The 19,772-nt window shown below is 51.4% G+C and overlaps 2 protein-coding genes across 2 annotated transcripts; one reads left to right on the top strand and one right to left on the bottom strand.

Moving 5' to 3' along the window:
• Positions 1–5,867: 5,867 nt before the first annotated feature.
• SYT8 (synaptotagmin 8) lies at positions 5,868–8,794 on the bottom strand. The gene is made up of 9 exons (XM_053945914.1): positions 8,689–8,794; positions 8,168–8,325; positions 7,943–8,038; positions 7,542–7,709; positions 7,181–7,348; positions 6,876–6,993; positions 6,629–6,712; positions 6,348–6,481; positions 5,868–6,264 (listed from the first exon to the last, which is right to left on the bottom strand). Exons 1-9 carry the CDS (start codon positions 8,792–8,794, stop codon positions 6,031–6,033), a joined length of 1,266 nt encoding a protein of 421 aa, XP_053801889.1. The 3' UTR covers positions 5,868–6,030.
• A 3,941-nt stretch (positions 8,795–12,735) lies between these two features.
• On the top strand, positions 12,736–19,292 carry LOC128789252 (cytosolic 5'-nucleotidase 1A-like). Its single transcript, XM_053944991.1, is given in 8 exon segments — positions 12,736–12,791; positions 14,098–14,156; positions 14,806–14,973; positions 15,306–15,352; positions 15,354–15,433; positions 15,927–16,049; positions 17,137–17,315; positions 17,841–19,292. Coding segments are annotated over 7 exon segments (945 nt in total). The 5' UTR covers positions 12,736–12,791; positions 14,098–14,111; the 3' UTR covers positions 18,144–19,292.
• Positions 19,293–19,772: the final 480 nt, after the last annotated feature.

Genomic DNA, 19,772 nt, shown 5'->3' with positions numbered 1-19,772 from the left:
CATTCACTTCACTTTAATAGTCAACAACTTTGGATAAGTGCCTGTAGGAACAACAACTCCCTATGGACACACATAAGTACTCACACATGGCTGCTTTTGATAGAAACACTGGCCTTGAAGAGAAACAAGGCATTTTAATGATCCCTTCCACTCCAAAGGGACACTCTTTGGTGTGGGCTTCCAGAAGAGTTTGCAGCTCACTGCAAGCTAGAGCCTGGAGGAAGGGCGGCATTTCAAAATGAAAACACAACAGGGTGAAGAGAGGCTTCAGGGAGAGGGCAAAAACCAGAAAACTCCTCTGGATGAAGTCCCTTCTGACCATGGTAGCACACAGGGGCTTCAGTCTCCAGTGATGGAGCGTCTGTGTTTCTAGCCAGGATCACTCGGTTCCCAGCATAGCCCTGGGCACAAACCTCACAGGACCAGAAGCCTTGGACTCTTCCACAGTGTGGCACTTCCTCCATGACTCCAGGCTGAGTTGGCAGCCCCCTGGAAAGTGAAGACCTCTGACAAGCACTGGTCCATGCCCAGGCCTTCAGCATTTAATGTGTACAGGAGGCGATCCCTCTGGAATTTCCACCCAGCTTGCCCCTGGATAGTATTACCGAAGTGACCCAACACCTGATCACAATCCTTCATGTGTATGCACATCCTCAGAGCCTGGTTAAGACAGGGTATGACCCAGAACGTGTCTGGAGAACAAGCTGAGACCTCTGTGTGCTCAAATGAGTAAGGCTGAAACACGTCTTTGCTCTCAAAAGGTCTTTCAGGCTCTCTGTGCCAAGACAAAGCAGCAGCAAGAACATGATGTTAGTTACAAAAAAGGCCATAGAGCTCAAGGAAAACTGATAAATCACAAAGCTTTTCTCTCCCCAAGGTCAGCAATTGCTCTACAAACCAGTAGCCATGCAAGGAATGATTCTCCAGAATTTATCCATTCCAAGCACACTGGCTTTTTGTAAATGCTGTGTGACCCCAGACACCTCATTTTACAAAAAAAAAGCTGTTAGCTGCAAAGACCCTTGGCAGCCTCACCTACCTGCACACATTGAGAAAGCCTTGGGAGAAGACAGCTGCAAGGAGATGGGCCTCTGGAAGCTCTACTAGAGGTGCTTCTCATTCAGGTTTGGCAACGGAGGGGATGAGCTCAGAGTAGGAGAGGGCTGCACCAGGAAAACTCAACACCCAACCATCTCTTGAGCATCTCTCAAGAACATCCCCAAAGCCAATTAATTCACAGAGTATCTGCCTTCTTTTATGAAGGCAGGCCTGAGTTTAGCACATGTGCAGAAGTTGGGAGTGGTGTGAGATGAGTGCATCCAAAGCAGAGAAACCTTCAGCAGAGGCCTCTGCAGGTATGAACACATCCTTTGTCACATCCAGAGTGAACACCAAAGCCAAGTGTTTTAACTGGATTGTGTTAAGTGAAAACCTTCATGCCAAGATTCAGGCTTCTAGGTCTAAACTGCTCTGACTTGTATGTAAAAGTTAAGAGGAAAATGCTCTATATCCAGGGCAAAACCAGATGCCAACTAGGCTGGTTTCCACATGAGACAGCCACCTCTTTTATGGGCACTGGGCTCTTCACCAGCTCTTCCAAGGGGGCAATGTTTCTTTTACTAAGTCAACAATGACTGATTCACAACTCAAACTGCCCATTTCCCACAGAGAGCTTTTCAGGCTCAGACAAGGACATCTGCAATGCCCATGCTCACAAGCAGGGTGATGAAACACTTGTTTGCAAACCCACCATCTTCCCAGATGCTGCTTACAGAATGTAAAATACGATATGGTTGTTTGCAGGTCAAGGCCTCTTTTCAGCTCAGTTAAACTCCTCTTCCTAACTGACTCTGTGCTTGTTTCTCCAGTTGAGTGGCAATAAGTGCCTGCAGGGTTTTCATAAGCTCTCTGTGAAGTCAGCAAAGCTGGTTGAGAAATTCCCATCTTGTTGACATGCAACAAGTAATCACTGATGGGTACCCATTCACCCAGAACGCTGAACTTCTTCAGGGAGCACTTTTTGCCCAGCAGTATGAAAGCTATGCAATCTTCATGCTGCTTCTCCTTTGGTTCCATCCTACCCAGACCAGAAATATGGAAAAATGAGAAGTCTGTTTTTTCAAAGTCTGCCCACAAAGTTCAAATCTGAACTTTGGGAAGCAGCTCTGTGCACCCATTATTACTCCTGTTTCTCAGACTGGACTGTCTGGGGCTTCTACCCCTCCCTTCCTGCCTATGGCAGGGCAAGGTGCATTGAGATGTAAAGTGGTCCAAACAATATTTCTGTATCCAGAAGAAAAACAAGCCCAACCAGGGGCAGGAACACTCCCAGACACAAGAGTCCCAGCAGCAGTCAGAGTAGGGGAAAGGGGCTGGGAAAAGGGAGGAAGAAAAAGGGGAGAAAAGCATAGGAGAATGAAGATAGAGAAAGGGAACTAGGGATAAGGATCCAGGAGCTGGAGCTCTTAAAAAATAAGCCCATCCATGACAAAAGTATATATTTTGCTCATAAAATTGTAAGGCATAAAGATGCTAGCTAAGGAATATTTATAAGGCAGGCATGCTTGCTCCTAGTGAGAAGAGCTTAGATGCTCTCCAGCTCTCAAAAACTCTAAGACTAGCCAAAAAATCTGTGGCTGGAGGACAGCCAGCCCATACCCAGGCTGAATGATGACAGCCCATAATGATTTTTGTTTCACTGCAGACGACTGGTGACAAGCACATATGAGGCTCAGCCTTCTCCTTGTGCAGCCCTTCCCTTTGATTTAAAAAAAAAAAAAAAAATCACTGAATGAGGGAATAATTAACTTTGGGAGGGACTTCTGAAGGTCAGAAATCTTGGATCTGGATGTAAATAATTGAGATTATAAATCTTAATAACAAACACCTCAATTTTCAGTGCTTCTTGTCTCTTTTATCAGACCTCTGCTTGGCCCAAGCCCTGCTTTTTGCCCTGCCGCTGACCTGCAGAGCTGCTAATTAAATGCAGAGAGACAAACTCCCCAGCCACCACCTGGGCACCTTGGATGGATTGGATACCTGCTTTTGCCCCCTTAACCACCAGCAAAACCCTCTTTGCCCCTGTGGTGCAGAATCAGGCAAGGGCTGGCTCTTGTCTCCTGGAAAAAGCCACTCAGACACTTCCAGCATTGCCACATGGCTACCAACGGGCTATGCAGCCATGAGAACGGGCTTGCACAGCATTACTGCTTTCTCTCCCTCTTGAACACGGGCTCCATCTCCAGAAGAAGAAATCTTGGCTGGTGAGGCTCTAACGGGGGCCACAGACCAGATGAAAGAGAGCCAGCTCATAGCACGTACTGCCCTGCCCTCTAGGTGCAGACACGGGAATACAGCACAGACAAAAGCTGAGGAGGAGTTGGTTCTCCCCCTCCTTTACTTCTCTTCTTTTCTCATCTTCCACCCTCCAAGTGCAGGAGGAGCATTGGTGAGGCAGAAGATGCTCAGACATCTGGCTTTGATCGATGAGGGACAACCACCCCCGCCAAGGCCACAGGGAGGTGAAAAGGAGATGGCTTGCACACGAGACAGGGCTGTCTGCCTCCCTGCAAATAGACTCCCGAGCAGGCTGTGCTCATTTGGGGTGAAATAAGGCATGAAATGAAGCCCACATCCACCAGCCCTGCTTCAAACAGCTACCAGCAGATACTAAGAGGATCCTGCCAGAGGAGGAGAGTGCTAAAAGCCATGCTGTAAGCACACAAGGCTTACTGAGAAGGAGAAATGATGACAGAGGAAAAAAGCAGCCTTGGTGGTGCATTAAAAACTGGAGCTGGGTGGAGAACATCCCCACCTGCTCGCCTCTCCCTCCTGAGCAAACAACTCGGTTTCCTGAGTTTTACTGCACAAAGGCTCACTCCAGGTTGCCCAGAGCCAGCCCAGCTGGGTGCTCACTCCTACATTCCCCAGCCTTTCCCCTAAAAGCACCATGGGCTTCCCTCTCCAGCTCTGCTCACCCAGCACTACGCTGGCGATCCAGGCACTGAGCAAGGCCAGAGCTGGAGAGAGAAGGGGCAGGCACTGGTATGGGGAGTAACATTTCTCAGGGAGGGGCTGTCTCTGCACCTTCTTCAACTGCATCTGTTTTGGGACTAATATGTACATACTTTTATGCCCAGTGCCATAAATTATGCAGTGAACCTCAAGGCTATGACTTCAAAATAAGAGGACTGGAAAAAGCACACACACACACAAAAAATAAGAACTGCAAGTTCCAAAAGCCCTTTCTGGATGCTGCATAGCCCTAAATCACCACAACAGTATCACCAAAAACCAACCTGGCAATAGATTTGGAACCACAAACCCAATTCAGAGATGTTTCCTTCTGCACAGCCTGTTCTAGGCTGATTCTAATGTTGAGACTGAAGGCTGAGGCTTTAAAATATCCCTTTACAAGTCTTTCTCAGGTGACTGATTTCCTCGTCTATCTCATTAGCGGCTGCCAGCAGATGCTGTTTCCCCAGCAGAAGCCACACTTCACTTGTTACAGTCACCTCAAAACCACCCTGTCATCTCTCCTCACAGCCACAGCTAAGCCTGGAGAATACTCATCAAGAGGCAGACACAGCAGCAGCTTTTTATGGGTAAACTCAGGTCATTAATCTCTATCGAGACTTTTCATAATCTTCCTCAGCTTCATGTTTGTTTAACTCTTGGGTAGTCACTCTGTGGAGCTCTGTAGAGCTCTCAGGTAATCACAAATTAACTGCTTTTTAATATTAATAGCTTTTCATTAATGTGCCAGGCTCTCTCCCCTCCAGAGTCCAGGCAATAGCTATTAGCACTGAGCCTGCAGCTCCCTGTGGTGAAAAGGATTTTCTTCTTTGGGGCCAAAATTCCACAGCATGAGCCCAGATCTTGTGTTCTGCGGCTGTTTTGTAGCAGAAGGATTTTAGAACAGGAGCAATTCCCAGTGCAGGGAGCTTCCTCCTGCAGATGGCTCACAGAAGCTGCTCTGGAGTCACCCCAAACTGCAGCATACTCAAGGGCATGTAGCAGCACCACTCCGATGCCCTCATCCTTCTAGGAGAGATCTTTGCTTACATAGCCCCAACATCAATGCCCCACAAAGCAGGGTGGGGCAGGACATGTGGCCACAAAAAACCTCCCAGATTAAACATGAAACCTGTCCAGAAGAGACGTGACGGCTGCAAGCCAGCCTTTACCAGGGTGGTGTGATCACAGTGTGAAAGCAAGAGCCTCAGCCCCTCCACCCTGGCAGGACCTCTAGGTGCCAGAGGTGCAAACCTTGCTGTGCCACTCCTGTAGGACCATGTGAGGTGAAAGGAGCTGACACTATGCATCTTCATCTGTGTGGTGCATGGGGATGGCCACTGGTGAGTCCCAGAGCCTGAGTCACATTTTAGTGTGCACAAATCATCATGGGCTGAGAACGGGCTAAGTGTGAAGCCACATTGCTTCTCATTTAGCCTCTAGCCAGGACACAGAGCACACATTAGAGAGGCACTAAAGAGCTAGTTCAACATCTCCAATACCTTCCTCATCCACCTGTATTCCTTCTCTCAAGCCTCTTATGTTCTTCATTATCTTGGTCTTGTTTAAAAGCCTTCACAGGAAACATGAACACACTTCTCACCAAGTTATTCACAACTAAAGAAACTTCCCACCCATGCCACCAGCACGTTAACCCTCTGCTTTATAAATATCAGTGGACTCTGTTTTGCATGAGCCTGAAGCTCTGTGTATTTCCCCCCCACCCCAGACCATGAGCAGTTGGGATGAGCTGGTTCCTGTGCCCTTGACATCCCCACTAGCACCCTCTGCTCCACGTCCAACCTTGCCCTTGGATGCCAAGCTGCCCTGTCCCAGGTGCAACATAGAGCATGAGCTGCACCAGCAGCCAGATGATCTCTTGGCCAGAAGGAGTCCCAGTCCCCTCTTTGCTGACAATGAGCTGGGACCAACATGTCTAGAGCTTGCTAAGCAGAAGCCCCTCACTCTTCTACAAGCCCACCATCCTGCTCCCTGGGTGGAGAAGGAGACCCCTCACTATCTGGAGTGCAGGGGCAGCTTGAGGTGGGACTTCAGTCCCAGGGCTTTGTCCACCACCTCCGGGGGCTGCAGGATGTGCCACTGGACGAGGGGCCGGCATGGGTTGGACAGCATGTCGGACCAGTGCCGCAGCTGGTTGCCTGTAGCTCGGCAGCCGATGAAGAGTTTGCCAATGGGCTCATTTTTGGTCACTTTGTCATGATCCCAGACAGAGATGACCACGTCCACATTCTGGGGGGGACACAAGAAAGAGGGTCAGTGGGAAGAAGTCTGCTGCAGTGGGGACCTGCTCAGGGAACTTCAGGGAAACCCACCTGGATCTGACTGAAAGGCACCTCAAAAACAAACACCTCGTTGAAGTAAGGGCTTAAGGTGTTTTTCTTCACACTTGTCCTTTTTTTCTTCCATTTCTTTCTGTTCAGTATGAGATGCACCTTGACAAAAGGATCTGAAGAGAGAGAGGGCACATCTTGCACAAGTGACAGTTTTTGACTGAAGAACTCAGCCACAAAACAGCTTTCCTGAGCCATTCCCAAGGAGACCATGGCATCCCACTTGTCACTACTCATGGTGAGACAGCCATCTCAGAGCTCACTTCCTCCTGCCAAGCTCCCTGTACAATCCAGCCATGACATCTCCTCCTGAGAGATACCTCCAGTACGGCCCAAAGCTGGAGTATCTGTGCTGCGGGAGGCTGGGAGTCAGCCAAGGGGTGATATATGGTGGTCGCAGCAGGAAGCGGGTCTTAACACCAAGAGTTTTCAAGGCTTTGCAGCTCTTGGTGCCACCACTGAGGCCTGGGCAGGAGTAGGAAGGTCTGAGCACAAGCAGCCCCCACTGACCTGAGAGTCCATCTGAGTCCATCCGCTTCAGCTGCTTGGCTTCCAGGATGAGCACTGTCAGCTTGCCAGTGCTGGGGACGTAGCGCAGCGAGAAGCAGATCTCACCCAGATGCTCTTCCTGATAGAGAGATGCCACTAATTAGTACCAGGCAGAGGAGCCAGCTCACCTGAGGCTGGAGCACCAGACTGGCCCCAGATTTCCTGAGTCACCCCCACACTCATGCTTGCCCCTAAGGACTTGCTGCTTGGAGCAGTGGCAAGCCAAGCAACTCCCTCCCAGCAGTTTCCCACCCACCAGGACCAACCTCCACTTTACTGGCCACCACCAGGTCACTCCACTGCTCGATGACATGCTGCAGGTTGACACTGGCCAGGGGCAGCCGAACCTCACCAATGATATCATGCTTGGAAAAGCGGTTGAAGTCATAGATCTGCATCACCAGCGTGGATTTAGACACCTCAGCCTGGGGTACCTGCAGGAGAGGATCCAAAAGCCTGGACTCACTCCTCAGTGGCAGCCCTGCCCCATGAGGGTATTCGTCTCTCACATTTCCCAGTCCTGACTGCACAAGCAACTCCCAGTCTGGAGAGTTTTTTGCCCAGGGAGCAGTGTCTATGCAACACTCTTGATGGGATCAAAAAAACATCATTGGCTTTGGTTTGTACCTGGAAAGTGAAGGTCTCATTGAAGATGGGGTTCAGGGTCTTGCGGTAAACCTTGGTCTCATATCTCTTCTTCATATCAGACATTAGGTAGACAATCACATATGGGTCAGATGTGCCTCCACTGTCCATGGCCTTCAGCTCAGCTGCCTGCTTCACGCCAACTTTCAGCTGGAGAAGAGTGAGGCACAAGGTCACTGGGTGGAGAAGGATAGGGTCAGACAGCTGGGGGCTCAGTGGGAAGTGAGTGCAACAGTGAGGAACATCTTGACACCATGCAGACATGAGAGCTAGTGGGCTGCAGGCAGGTGGAAGAAGGCACATCCACCTCAGTGAGCAGCAAAAAGTGACCATGCAAGAGCATGGCTTTTTCCCTGCTGTGCCATGGCCATGAATATCCCCACCTCCTGCATGCGGAAGTTGTACTCCAGGGAGTACTGCAGCTTTCCTCGCCGCTTCTGCTCTACTTCCCGCTCCAGGTCCTCCATCTCAGGCTGGACCTGTGGCAGAGAGCAACACTCAGCCATGTCCCTGCCATGCTGTGCTCCCACCATCCCTGGGGCTGGGCAGTGCAGCAGCAAACCCCTCAGAGGTGAGGGAGGTGGGATTGAGGGGAAGGTAGGACGCACAAGGTTGATCGTGGTGGAGTTGCTGATGGTGCACAAGCCGATTCTTTCCTTCTTCTTGGGCCTCCTCTTTGTACAACAGCACTTGACAATGCAGATGAGGAAGAGAAGGAGGAGAATGGCCCCTGCCACAGCCATGGTGATGAGCGTCCATTTGGGTACTGGTGTGATGTTCAGGGAGCGGAGTTGGATAGAAGAATTAAAACCAAGCAAAACATACAGAGTGCATTTAAACCTCTTCTCGGTGCTTCAGCATTAAGGAGTTGTACTTTCAAAATTGCCCCTAGAATCCTGGACAGGCCCCATGCAGGGAGACCGAGGCTGAAAACCATTCCCCAAATGGGTAGCAAAGATATCCTCTGCTCCTGAAGTAGTGTGGTACTACTCTGCAGTAATCCCACCCTGATGGAGCCCACTAGAAAATGGAATTGAAGGGAGAGTGAAGTGAATACACAGCCTCAGAGTCCAGCAGCCCTACCACGTAATGCTGCCTGGGAGAGGAGGGCAAAAGACACCATACTCACAGGGGATCCAGCTAAGCCAGCTGTCCAGGGAGCCTGGCCAAGCTGTGGTGGTGATGCTGCTGTGTGGGGAGGCTGTAGTCCTGCCTTTCCTGGCTGCCACTGCCATGGCTAATCTGGGGTGAACTGGGAACACAGGCAAAATTAACAGGGTGGGGATTTCTTCTCTGGTAGCACTGTGCTGCCCGTAGCCCAGGGCTCTAATGAGAGCAAACACAATTAAAATATATAGCTCAGGTGTGGTAAGCAATTAGAGACTGGCCACATTGACAATGAGATGTGAAATGGAGCGGGAGGGAGCTGCTGGCAGGGAGGGCTCTGTGCTAGCCAGCCCCTCCCATAAACCTTCTCCTTCATATCTTTGCAAGTCTGCCTGCTGAAAGTGGAGAGGTTGGGAGTGTTTTGAGGAAGTTTTGAGAAGAGGAATCACTTGGCTGTAGGGGACAAAAACCAAGAGCTATTTTGTGCTGGCTCCTCCCCGGCCAGGCAGAGTGAGCTGAAAGGTTTGCTCAGCTCCAGGAAAGCCCCATCATCAGCTAACACCCCTTTTTGGCCATTTTCCCTCCTGTCACAGGGCTGAGGAGCAGTAAGGTTGGCTTCTGGGCTCGCAACAGGGCCTGGTGCCCTCCTTGCCGGTGGCAGTGCTGGCACCAGGCTGGGGCCACACCGGCTCAGAATCTTTCGGTGAGCTTGGCCTATGCAGGTGGGCAATGCTGACACAGCCTGAGGGAAGGCTTCAAATTTAAAGCAGGATGATTTTACAGCGTTGCTTTCCCCACGGCAAAGCTCTTATTCTAGCATGAATACTTCCTCATAGCCAAATTCCTTTTGCATCAGCGGGACAGGTGTGCCCAGAGCCATGCTGCATGGTGAGCGGGTCTGCAGCCACCACAGCACAGGTGGCACCCAGCCCCGGTGCCCGGGCTGGCAGGTATGTGCCTGTGGCTGCCAGCCTCCTGCCCTGCATTCCAGTGGGTGCCTGCTCAAGCAGCCAACTCCACCTCACTCTGCCTGCACCCTGCCCATACTCTGCCCATCCCAAGGTTCTCCTTGCATGGGGATCTTCCTGGGGAGGAGGAAACCACGTCTGAACTTCCCTTTGCTGAGCCTGCAAAGCCAGCAAGCAGCCTTTCTTTTTCCAGCAGTGTACTTTGCTGCATGTGGGCAGGGGGCTGGAGAGACGTGGGAATTGCTGTCAGCCCTGTGGCGTCATTGCTGGGACAATGAGGTGCGGGTTAAATTACTTGTCCAGGGCCACCTGGGACTTCTGTGTCATTGGACACCCAAAGCATCGCTCAGGTATTTTAGAGATGCCAGGCTGCAGCTTTGGAGTGAACAGTGGACAGGATAGCACAGGCAAGCAGGCATCCATCCAGCACACAATTAGGAGTGCCAGTACATTTTGCCTGCCACAGGCTGTGTCACATTAGTCTAACACTGACCCTGGTTTAAAAAAAAGCCTTTATCCCAACCCCAAAGAATGAACCGAGCCACCACCTTGGGAACGATGGGGACTGGGCTGGACTGTGTGCTGCGGTCTGGCACAGGAGACATAGTCTCAATGGGCAGTCTACTGGGAGCATCGAGCATCCATATTCCTGAAAAAGGGGCTGGGGGAACCCTGACTCTTGCTCCCACCCTGTGCTGACTGGGTTCCCAAATCCAGACTTACCGACAAGTATCCTTCCCAGCATCAGCCTCCCCTCCGGGCTGCGCAGGCTCCAGTCAAGCCACCACATGTGGCAGGGGCATGCTGTGATCTGAGATGGGAGCCCACTGAGCACGCAGCTGAGGGTGCAGAAGGGATGGTGGCTGCACTGCACAGCTGAAACTGGAAAGTCTGCTTTGCCAGCTCAGAAGCCGGGTGGCCCCAGCAGCTCTGCTGGCCCCACCTCACTGCTGATCCAAGCAGTGTTCATGCAGGCAAAAAGCCAGCGGGGAACTCCCTGCTGGACCGGGAAGCAAAACCTGCCCTCCTGCCTGCAAGAGGCTGGAGGGCATTGCTGCCCAGCTCCATGCACTGGGAAATTTGCTTCTCCAAGTTATCCCTGCAGCGATGCTGGGCTGGACTGTGTGGCTGCAGGCACTTAGCAGAAGGGAATGGACACTTTCAAGGGGATGGGTTCATGACTGCATCCATCCCTGGTGAGCTCTGCACTTGAGAAGCCCAGCTCCTTGGCCCACAGGGCATGCACAGTGTGAGGGCCTGTAAAACATGTGTGTGGATGAACAGGAATGCTCTGCTGCAACATGGCAGGGAGGACAGACAGGACAAGGGGATACTGCTTGGGTGGTTTCATCCTCCAGCACCAACAGCAGCACCAGGCACACAGCCAGAAGCAATTTCACAGGCTTCAGCTGCATTAAATTTATGCTTGTAAACTTCTTCCCTTGTTGCCAATTCAGCAAAGTCTGCCCAAAACCTGCCTTATTGCCACGTAAATTTGGGGTGGTGTCAGCAGCAGGGAGCAATACCGCAAAACTGCCAGTGTCTAGTGGCTGATGTAGTGATGGGAGGAGATGCCCAGAAACCAGACCTGTCCCAGCTCTGTCCCACCACCCTAATTCACCAGTCCTTCCAGATTTTCACATGGCCACAAAGGCGTTCCACAGCAGGTGCCTAGCCACAGCTAGGGCTATCCCTCAGCCACCCAAAAAAATAGCCACACTCACAAGGGCCTTGCACTTCTGCTGCTCAGAAAAGCACCATATCCAGGAGCAGGAGATGCAGGAATGATGCTGCAGCAAACCTCTGGGGGAACCTTTTGCTCTAAATTGGAAATCCCAAGGGATGCACAAGAGAAATGCATTATGAGGATGGGGGAATAGGGAATATTAAAATCCTCCAGGGAAAGGGGGTCTGCATATGCACATAAAAGCTGAGCACACAAGTAGCCTTTTCAGCAGGTTGTTTGCTAGAGACAGCTAAAAGAGAAGAGATTCAGATCTTAGGAAGAAATTCTTTACTCAGAGGGTAATGAGGCACTGGAACACGTTGCCCAAAGAAGTTGTGGCCTCATCCCTGGAAGGCCAGGATGGATGGGGCTCTGAGCAAGCTGATCTGGTGCATGGCATCCCTGCCCATGGTGGAAGGGGTTGGAACTAAATGATCTTTAGGACCCTTCCAACCAAAATCATTCTGTGATTCTATGATCTCAGTGAGACTAAGCTGCACAGGACCCTGGTGGCTTCCCACATTTTGGGAGGAGATTTGGTGATCCTGGTGATAACCTGGTGTCATGCAGGGGGACAAGTGCTCAGCCTTAGTGCAGGTGAGTTTGGTCTCATTGGCAAGAGCCAGGCTGGGCAGGCTGCTGCAATGGAACTTGTTCCAGTAGCAAGGCAAAGGAAAAGCTGCAGGATGGTCCTGTGTCAGCCCCCCTCTCGTCATCCTCTCCCCACCACATCCCCAACAGTCACATTCTTGGACAGAAAAGGGGTGTTGAACTATCTTGGCACCATGAGCCCGACAGGGCTGGGTGCCACACAGCCTACCCAGAAAAGTAAAATCCTAGTCCCAAAATCAACCCTGCCCAGGACAGCATGTGAGACAGGGCTTTCAGAAAATTAGGGAAAAGAGACCCAAAACCATTAGAGTAAAATTGCAAACAAGCTGCACCCAGCCACACTCTGCACCTGCCTTTGCTCCCGGCATCCCTGCATACACCACGAGTCACTCTCGACCAGGTACCCCTATTTTTTTCGGTCAAAAATACAACCATTCAGGGGCTGGGAAATGAGAGGACTAGAGGCATGCTATAAATACTCCAGCTGCAGAAATAAGACATCACGGCTTGTGGACAGCGATCAGCCACTAAGCACAAGCACCGAGAGGGCTCCGGAAGCAGGAACAGCGCCGAGTCCCCTCCGCAGGGTGACCCCGGCTGTGACCGAAGCTAGGCCTAGGTGACCGTGATCCTGTGCAATGCCAGCTGGGAAATGCAGTCTGGCCCGGGCACGACGCCAACCAGCTGTCTGCCTACAAATCCCGGCTCCCGCCTGGTTCCTGCAGCGCGGGCGGGGGAAATGTAAACAGCGGCGCCTTGGGCAGGGTGGGGATGCTGCTGCTGGACGGGCTGTGTCGGGGAGCAGAGGCAGCGCTCGTGGTGAGTGTGGGCTTTTCTCTCTAGCAGAACCCTGTCTGTGTGCAGGGCGTAACATCTGCTCCCTGCTAGGCAGCCGTAGGAAGAGCTGCGGGGACCAGCAGCACCCGTCTGGAATGTTTTCCTGCGGTTTCGCAGCGAGGCGTGTGCCTGTGCAGATCCGTGTGTCTGATGCGAACAGCGCTGCGGGTTATCGGGGCAGGGAGATGGAAAGGAGAAGTGGAGCTTGGTTTGCAGTGCTTGGAAGAGCGAAGCAGAAATTAGAGGTGGATTCTCCCACCAGGAAGGGCTGTTCAGCTCCGTTGCCTCCTTGCATTTAATTTTGACTTTCAGAGAATACTTGGCTGGGATTATGTCAGAGGAAAGCTTCTGCCTGCACAGCTGGGGTGGTGTTTGCCACCCTCTCTGGCAGGAGACCCCTTCCCAGCATGGGGTGGAGGAAGCAGAGGGATGCTCAGCATCTCCTGGCTTTCCAGGCAGCCCTGGCTGGGGCAATAGCCCTGCTGCAGGACTTTCTACTCCTCGGGCAGTCAGGGAGTGCACTGAGCCCCCCATGGCAAGGCTGTGGCTCTCAAGGCTGGCATCAGCCAAGTGTGTTGCCTACTGGCCCAGGCAACATTTTGTAGTCCCTGAACAATAAACATGAATTAAATAAAACTGGGGCAAAAGACAGGTCTCTGTGGAGACCCTGACTTGTCCTTTACACTGCATGTTGGCTTTGCTCTTCGCTTGCCCAGCCTCCATTCCAATAACCAGGTAGGGCCTGTCTGGCTCACAGGGCTATGGAGGGGCAGACCAACCCCATCGCAGGGGTCTCAGCCTTTATGCAAGCCCTCACCACACACTTCTACTTTCTCTGGCCTTTTACAGCTGCAAATGAACTGCTGATGGAGTGAACTCCTTCATTTGTAGATACAAATTCACTATTCAAGCAAAAGTGGCAAAAAGGTTGTGAACTAGAAACCTACCTATAAGATCTAACCTACTGTGGCTTTTAAAGACAGCCTTATTTTGCTTGGAAAAGAGCTCTAAACATCTTTCAGCAGTTCCGCACAGAGTTTTTCTCTTTGAGAAAAACGAAAGCAGTGATCTGTGTTTGAAAAGCCACTTTTCCACCACATTTAGTTGGAACTACTAGAACAGTTTTTCTTGGCACAAAGCTGCTGTCGGCACAAACAGGTTCATTTGGGCTGCTGTATTTGGTGTGTAGGATGTTTCCTGTCTCCTTTCCACTCTTCCCCCTCTCAAGAATGAATATAGATTGGCTACATTATAATCTGTCCGTTTAATTTTATATTTTCTCTTAAAGGCTGAGAGTTGAAGATGGCAGAGCTGGAAAGCACAGTCATAAACACCAATGTAAAACAGGTAAAAGGCTGTCCATTGCAAAACACACATGCTGTATTTCCAAACTAAGTTTTGAAATGCCACCACAGAAGAGAACACACCACAGCCCAGAACTGTGGTGGCCTGGATTGCTCATGCCTGGGTTTTAGCAGAAGTGGCTGTCCCACGGCTGCTGGGCACCTGGTCCCAGTGAAGTCCATGTGATTTCCAGTTGCTTGGACTGGGCACGTACATTTGCTCACACTTAAATTTTGGAGCAGCCAGGGAGAAAGCAGCAGCTTCTCTACATACACAGAGACTTCATTCAACTGTCCAGAACAGACAAAACCAAAGGGTAGTACCACCAGTATGTGCAGAGAAACCCAGCATAACTAGATGACTGTGGCTGTGCTGTCCGCACAGAGAACAAAATTATGGAGCAATCCCCTCTGAGCTGTGCTTGGAGCATGTGGCACTTATCAGACATGTTAGGGTTTCACAACTGCCAGCCCCATCCTTGGTAGCCTGAAAATGAAGACTGGGTGTGGTATCTCTGGCAATGGGAACTGTGACACAGGGGTGATACCTCCAGCACCCAACCCTACCACTCTGGTTGGTGCTCCTGCTCGCCCCACCTCCGTGAGCTCCTTCTCTGCTGTCCCCTGACTCCTCTTTCTTCCTTGTCCTGCAGAAAGACCCCAGCACAGCACTGGTCATTGCTGTGACCACCAGAGCCATCTTCAACCTGGAGGAGGAGCACAAGCTCTTCCTGGAAAAGGGCAAGGAGGAGTACACGAGGCACCAGCAGGCCAACCAGGACAAGCCCCTGCCACCAGGCACAGCCTTTGCCTTCATCCAGGTGAGCCCCACACATGTCTAGGGGCAAATGCAGACACTGGCAGGATGGGGTGAAAGCTCAGCTTTCCCAGCTTTAAGTCTCAACTCCCATCACGGGGTGTAGTTATGCCTGTGCTGATCTCTTGGTCTCATTGCAGGGCATTGAGACCTGTGCTTCTGACCAGTCCATCCCCCCCTGGCTTCTCCAGGATGGTTGCTCTGTCTGGCTCTCCATAACATGCCAGCCTTGCCATAGCTGACAGATGCAGCACAAACCACTAACCTTAACTGCAAAAGAACCCCTGCAATGGTACTGCAGTGATGCCTCTTTAAAAGAGTCCCATCTCCTCCCAGGTAGTGCAGTATGTTAACAAGAAGATCCTGGAGAACAACCCAGCAGAGGGACCTCTTTGACATCCTGGTGGTCTCCAACAACAACCCAGAGAGCAGCGTGCGCATCATCAACAGCGCCAAGCACTACGGTAAGGGGGACCCATCCCTGGCAGTGCCTGACACCCCTGGGAAGCTGCAGAGCAGATCAGGCACCACAGTGGATCATCAGCGGCAGACAGAGAGCCAAGGGATACAAGGGGAAGTGGGGAAGGGGTTTTCTTTGAGCCCAGCTCCCCTCAGCCATATCTTTCACACCAGGAAATCTGGCAGCATTTTGCACAGCCTGGCCATGTTCAGGCAGGTACTGAAAATAAAAAAAGTTGTTTAAAAAAGCCACCCTAAATCCCAGAGTGCTGTCAGGAGGAATGCTCATTTAAGGGAGGGATGGAGGGAATATTTACCTGCACTCTGCAGTTTTATAGGAGCAACAACAGGTCAAGAAGATGCAGCAAGAACACAGGCATTGGGAAATCCATTGCCCTGTGCTCTTGCAGCAAAGCACACCGAGACACAGGGAGGGAGTGAGGGGCTGTGAGGAGAATGTTGCTCCATGAGACTTCACTCACATCCTTTGTCCTGAAGGCCTGGGGATCTCCAAGTTCTGCTTCGTCAGTGATGAGGACTCTACACAGTACCTGAAGTCCCACAGCGTCAAGCTGTTCCTCTCAGGTGACAGGACAGATGTCTGCAATGCCCTCCGGAGAGGTACATTCTCCCCTCCATCCCATGTCCCCAAACCCACCACAGTTTTTCCAAGCAGCTCATTACCAAGAGACAACACCAGAGCCTGTGATTTCACAGGGATGAGGGATGAATGGCACATTGATTACCAGTACAGTCCTGAACAGTTAAATCTCCTTTTCTGTCCTCACCAGTAGCATGCAAACACACCAAGCTTGCTCAGATGCCCTCACAAGTCACTGAGTGCATTATGCATCATTCTGAAAACAGCTCTGCCATGGGCTGGTCATTCTCTGCCTGACATTTAAGCCTTTCTAACCAAAAATGCAATTCCATTCATCAATGAGAGTTTATCAGTGATTCCCAGGACTTTGTGAGGATGCCATAGAAATTTGCTGTCTTGGTACATGCAGAGTTACTGTGTGCTCGGTGATAGATGTAAGCACATGCCTGACCTCAATCAGAGGCAGTACAGTCTCCCCAGCTCCTCTAATGGAGTTAATCACCTTCTTATTAATTCACTTGGGTACCAGCACATCAGCTGGCGACCATCCTTCAAGGTCAGAAGCAAGCCATGTGCAACCTGGACTTTCCTTCATTACACAGCACATTCCTGGAACCTCCTTGAGAGAATCATTGCCCTGACAAGTGTCTCCCATCTGGGAGCCTGGGTCCACATATGAGGGGGGACACGGAGCAGCTTGTAGGAAGAGACTGTAATTAAGCCAATTACCACAATCAATGGAGATGCCAGCCCATATTATTCACACCACAGAGTGCTAAATCTGAGCATTAAAGATTGAGGCTTGGCAGGGTGAGCAAGCACCAGGACGAGGGCTGCTATTGCCTTGACAACCACCCACCATCTCTTACCACACTTTAGTATCTCCCCAGACCTCGGTTTCTGATCAGCAGCACTTTCTCAGGGGATAACACAGCCATGTGTTAGGAGTCAGGCTGGGCTGACTCCCCTAGAAAGCTCCCTGACTTGGGGGCCATGGCATGATGATGTGGGACAGGGCTGCAGCAGATGCGTGGGGAGCAGCTAGCTGTGCATGAGCTGCCCCAGGGAGGGGTGTCTCTCCTGACCCCACCTTGCTCTGCCTCACAGGGGTCTCAGCAGCGCTTGTCTTCCAGCAAGAGGTGCAGGCCCCCAGGACTCCACTCCACATGGTGTTTGACGGGGATGTTGTGTTCTTCTCCGACGAGACAGACCAGATCTTCCAGGAGCAGGGCCTGGAGGGGGCTGTGCAGTACGAGCAGGCGATGGAGACAGTCCCCATAGGAGAGGTGAGCATGCCACCTCGCTTCCATGGGCACCCACAGGCTCTGCTGTCTCTCCTGCTAGGGCTTTGGCATGAACAGTCACAAAAGCAGGAATCCTTACAGAATCCCTATGCATCCACTACTCAGTCCCTGGTGTGGGCCTAATCTGCAGTCTCACTGGAAATGGATTTGTTATCTCCTATAAATAAGCCGTAAATATCTAGGATTGTGGCTAATCCCAACACCACCTTTTGTAGCTGTGACCTCTTGCTGTCCAAGTCCCTGCAGGACTCAGACCAAGAGGCACTGCTTGCTGGGATGTACCTTGCTGGTCACTTTGGGATTAGGATGAGCACCATAAGGCTCACCTTCCTCCCAAGGACCATAGTACAGAGCCCCAGTCCCAGCATTTCCTGGTCCTGGAGCCCACAGGCATTGTGTGCTCTGCAGAGCCCTGAGAAAGCCTGGGAGAGGAACAAGTGGCTTGTACAGGCAGGGTAGCTGTTTGCTGTTTCCTACACACTCCCAACTCTCTTGCTGTCCTTCCAGGGTCCCCTGAAGGCTTCTGCCATGCACCTTGGGAAGATGTGTAAGAAGTTTGGCCAGGAGAAATCCCCCATCCGCACCTACCTGGTGACAGCCCGCAGCGGCCGGGACATGGGCATCCGAGCCATCAAGACACTCCGGGAATGGGGTCTGCCCATCGACGAGGCTTTCTTCATGGATGGGGCTCCCAAAGGCCCCATCCTCGCCCAGATCCAGCCTCACATTTTCTTTGACAATAGGCTTCATAACATCCAAGGGGCCCAAAATGTGGGGGTACCCTCTGCCTGGGTCCCTTCCTGCTGCTGATGGGCTGCAGGCCAGCAGTCCTCCCTCCCAGCTACACAGGGGACTGGGTCAGTTGGAGGCAAAACTTCTGGTGGGGAAGGAAAGATCTCCTAACGTGCAGCAAGCAAATCTCAGGGAAAGGGGACAAGAGCATGGACTCCCATGCAAAGCTTGATGTATATTTCTGCTCCTAATAAGAGGTTCTCTACATCTTAGGATAAAGCCAAAAGACACAACTGCTCCAGGATGGGAGGACACCTTTGCTGTGACACTGAGGACTACACCTACATGCCCTTTAGGACTTGGGAACTTTTCTCAAAGAAATTAGTGAAGCCAATGCCACACATGCAAGCTGCAAGAAGCAAGAAAAAAATGCTAGTTTTGGCTGTGCTCAGACAGTCTCCAAGATTGAGCAACACAGGAAGGACATCAGCCTGTTGAGCTGAGTCCAGAGGAGGCAGACCAAGATGATTAAAGGGATAGAGCACCTCTCCTGTGAGGAAAGGCTGAGAGAATTGAGATTGTTCAGCCTGGAAAAGAGAAGGCTTCAGGGTAACCTAACTGTGGCCTTCCAGGACCTGAAGGGAATCTACAGGAAAGATGGAGAGCAACTACTTACAAGAGCATGTAGTGACAGGACAAGGGAGAATAGCTTCAAACTGAACAAAGACAGGTTTAGATCAGATATTAGGAGGAAATTCTTTACTGTGAGGATGATGAGGTACTGAAATAGGTTGCCCAGGGAAGTTGTGGATGCCTCATCCCTGGGAATGTCAAAGGACAGGTTGGATGGAGCTCTAAGTAACCTGGTCTAGTGAAAGGTGTCTCTGCTCACACCAGGGTGGCTGAAACTGGATGATCTTTAAGGTCTCTTCCAACCCAAACCATTCTATGATTCTATGGTTATTTATGATTTATTCCCAGGATCTCTGCCTAAAGGGAGCCCTCAAGACCCTGCCTCACCAGACACACTCATCTTGGTTTCCTGAGGAGACTGATGTGCTAGTGAGTGCTTCAGGCAGCTCCGGATGAACTCAGAAGAGGGAGAAAGACTTCAAAACTGTAAAGGACCTACAAACCTTTTAGAAATGGGTGCATGGGTTGAAGAAAGAAAGCCCAAGATATTCTTCCTCATAAAAGAGATTATAGCACAAGACAGCTTTCCTTAGACATGCATACTGCGCAGAGTGCTTTTAGGAGACAGACCTGTGGGACACTCAGGTGCTGGAGCTGCATGACAGGGACAGGGCTACAACCCAGCACTGAGGTCCCACCAGGAGAGGGCACTGGAGATAGGCTGCCTGCAGCACAAGCCGTGGAGGGGCTCGGGCTGCAGACCAGCACTACGGGGGCTGGGGCAGGACTAGTAACTGCACCCAACCTTAAATGGATCTCCAGAGCTGTAGGTGGAAGGCATGAGTGGGGGTCTCAGGAGCAACTGCTCCTTGCTCATGGGGTACGTGGGTGTGCTCAGTTACGTGCCTGACATCACACCACACCCTGAACAGGGATGCCTCTCCTCTGGCAGTTTGGATTCAATTCTTAATTTTCCTGGGGAACAAGGAACCTGCAAAGTTCATCTGCAGGTTTCTTTCCCCAGGGCTGGATGTGAGTTGCCACTAGAGGCCACTGTGCTGCCTGGGGACACAG

The sequence above is a fragment of the Vidua chalybeata genome, chromosome 6 (genome assembly GCF_026979565.1).
Source record: "Vidua chalybeata isolate OUT-0048 chromosome 6, bVidCha1 merged haplotype, whole genome shotgun sequence".
NCBI classification, from domain to species: Eukaryota; Metazoa; Chordata; class Aves; order Passeriformes; family Viduidae; genus Vidua; species Vidua chalybeata.
This window is presented reverse-complemented; position numbering and strand designations above follow the sequence as displayed.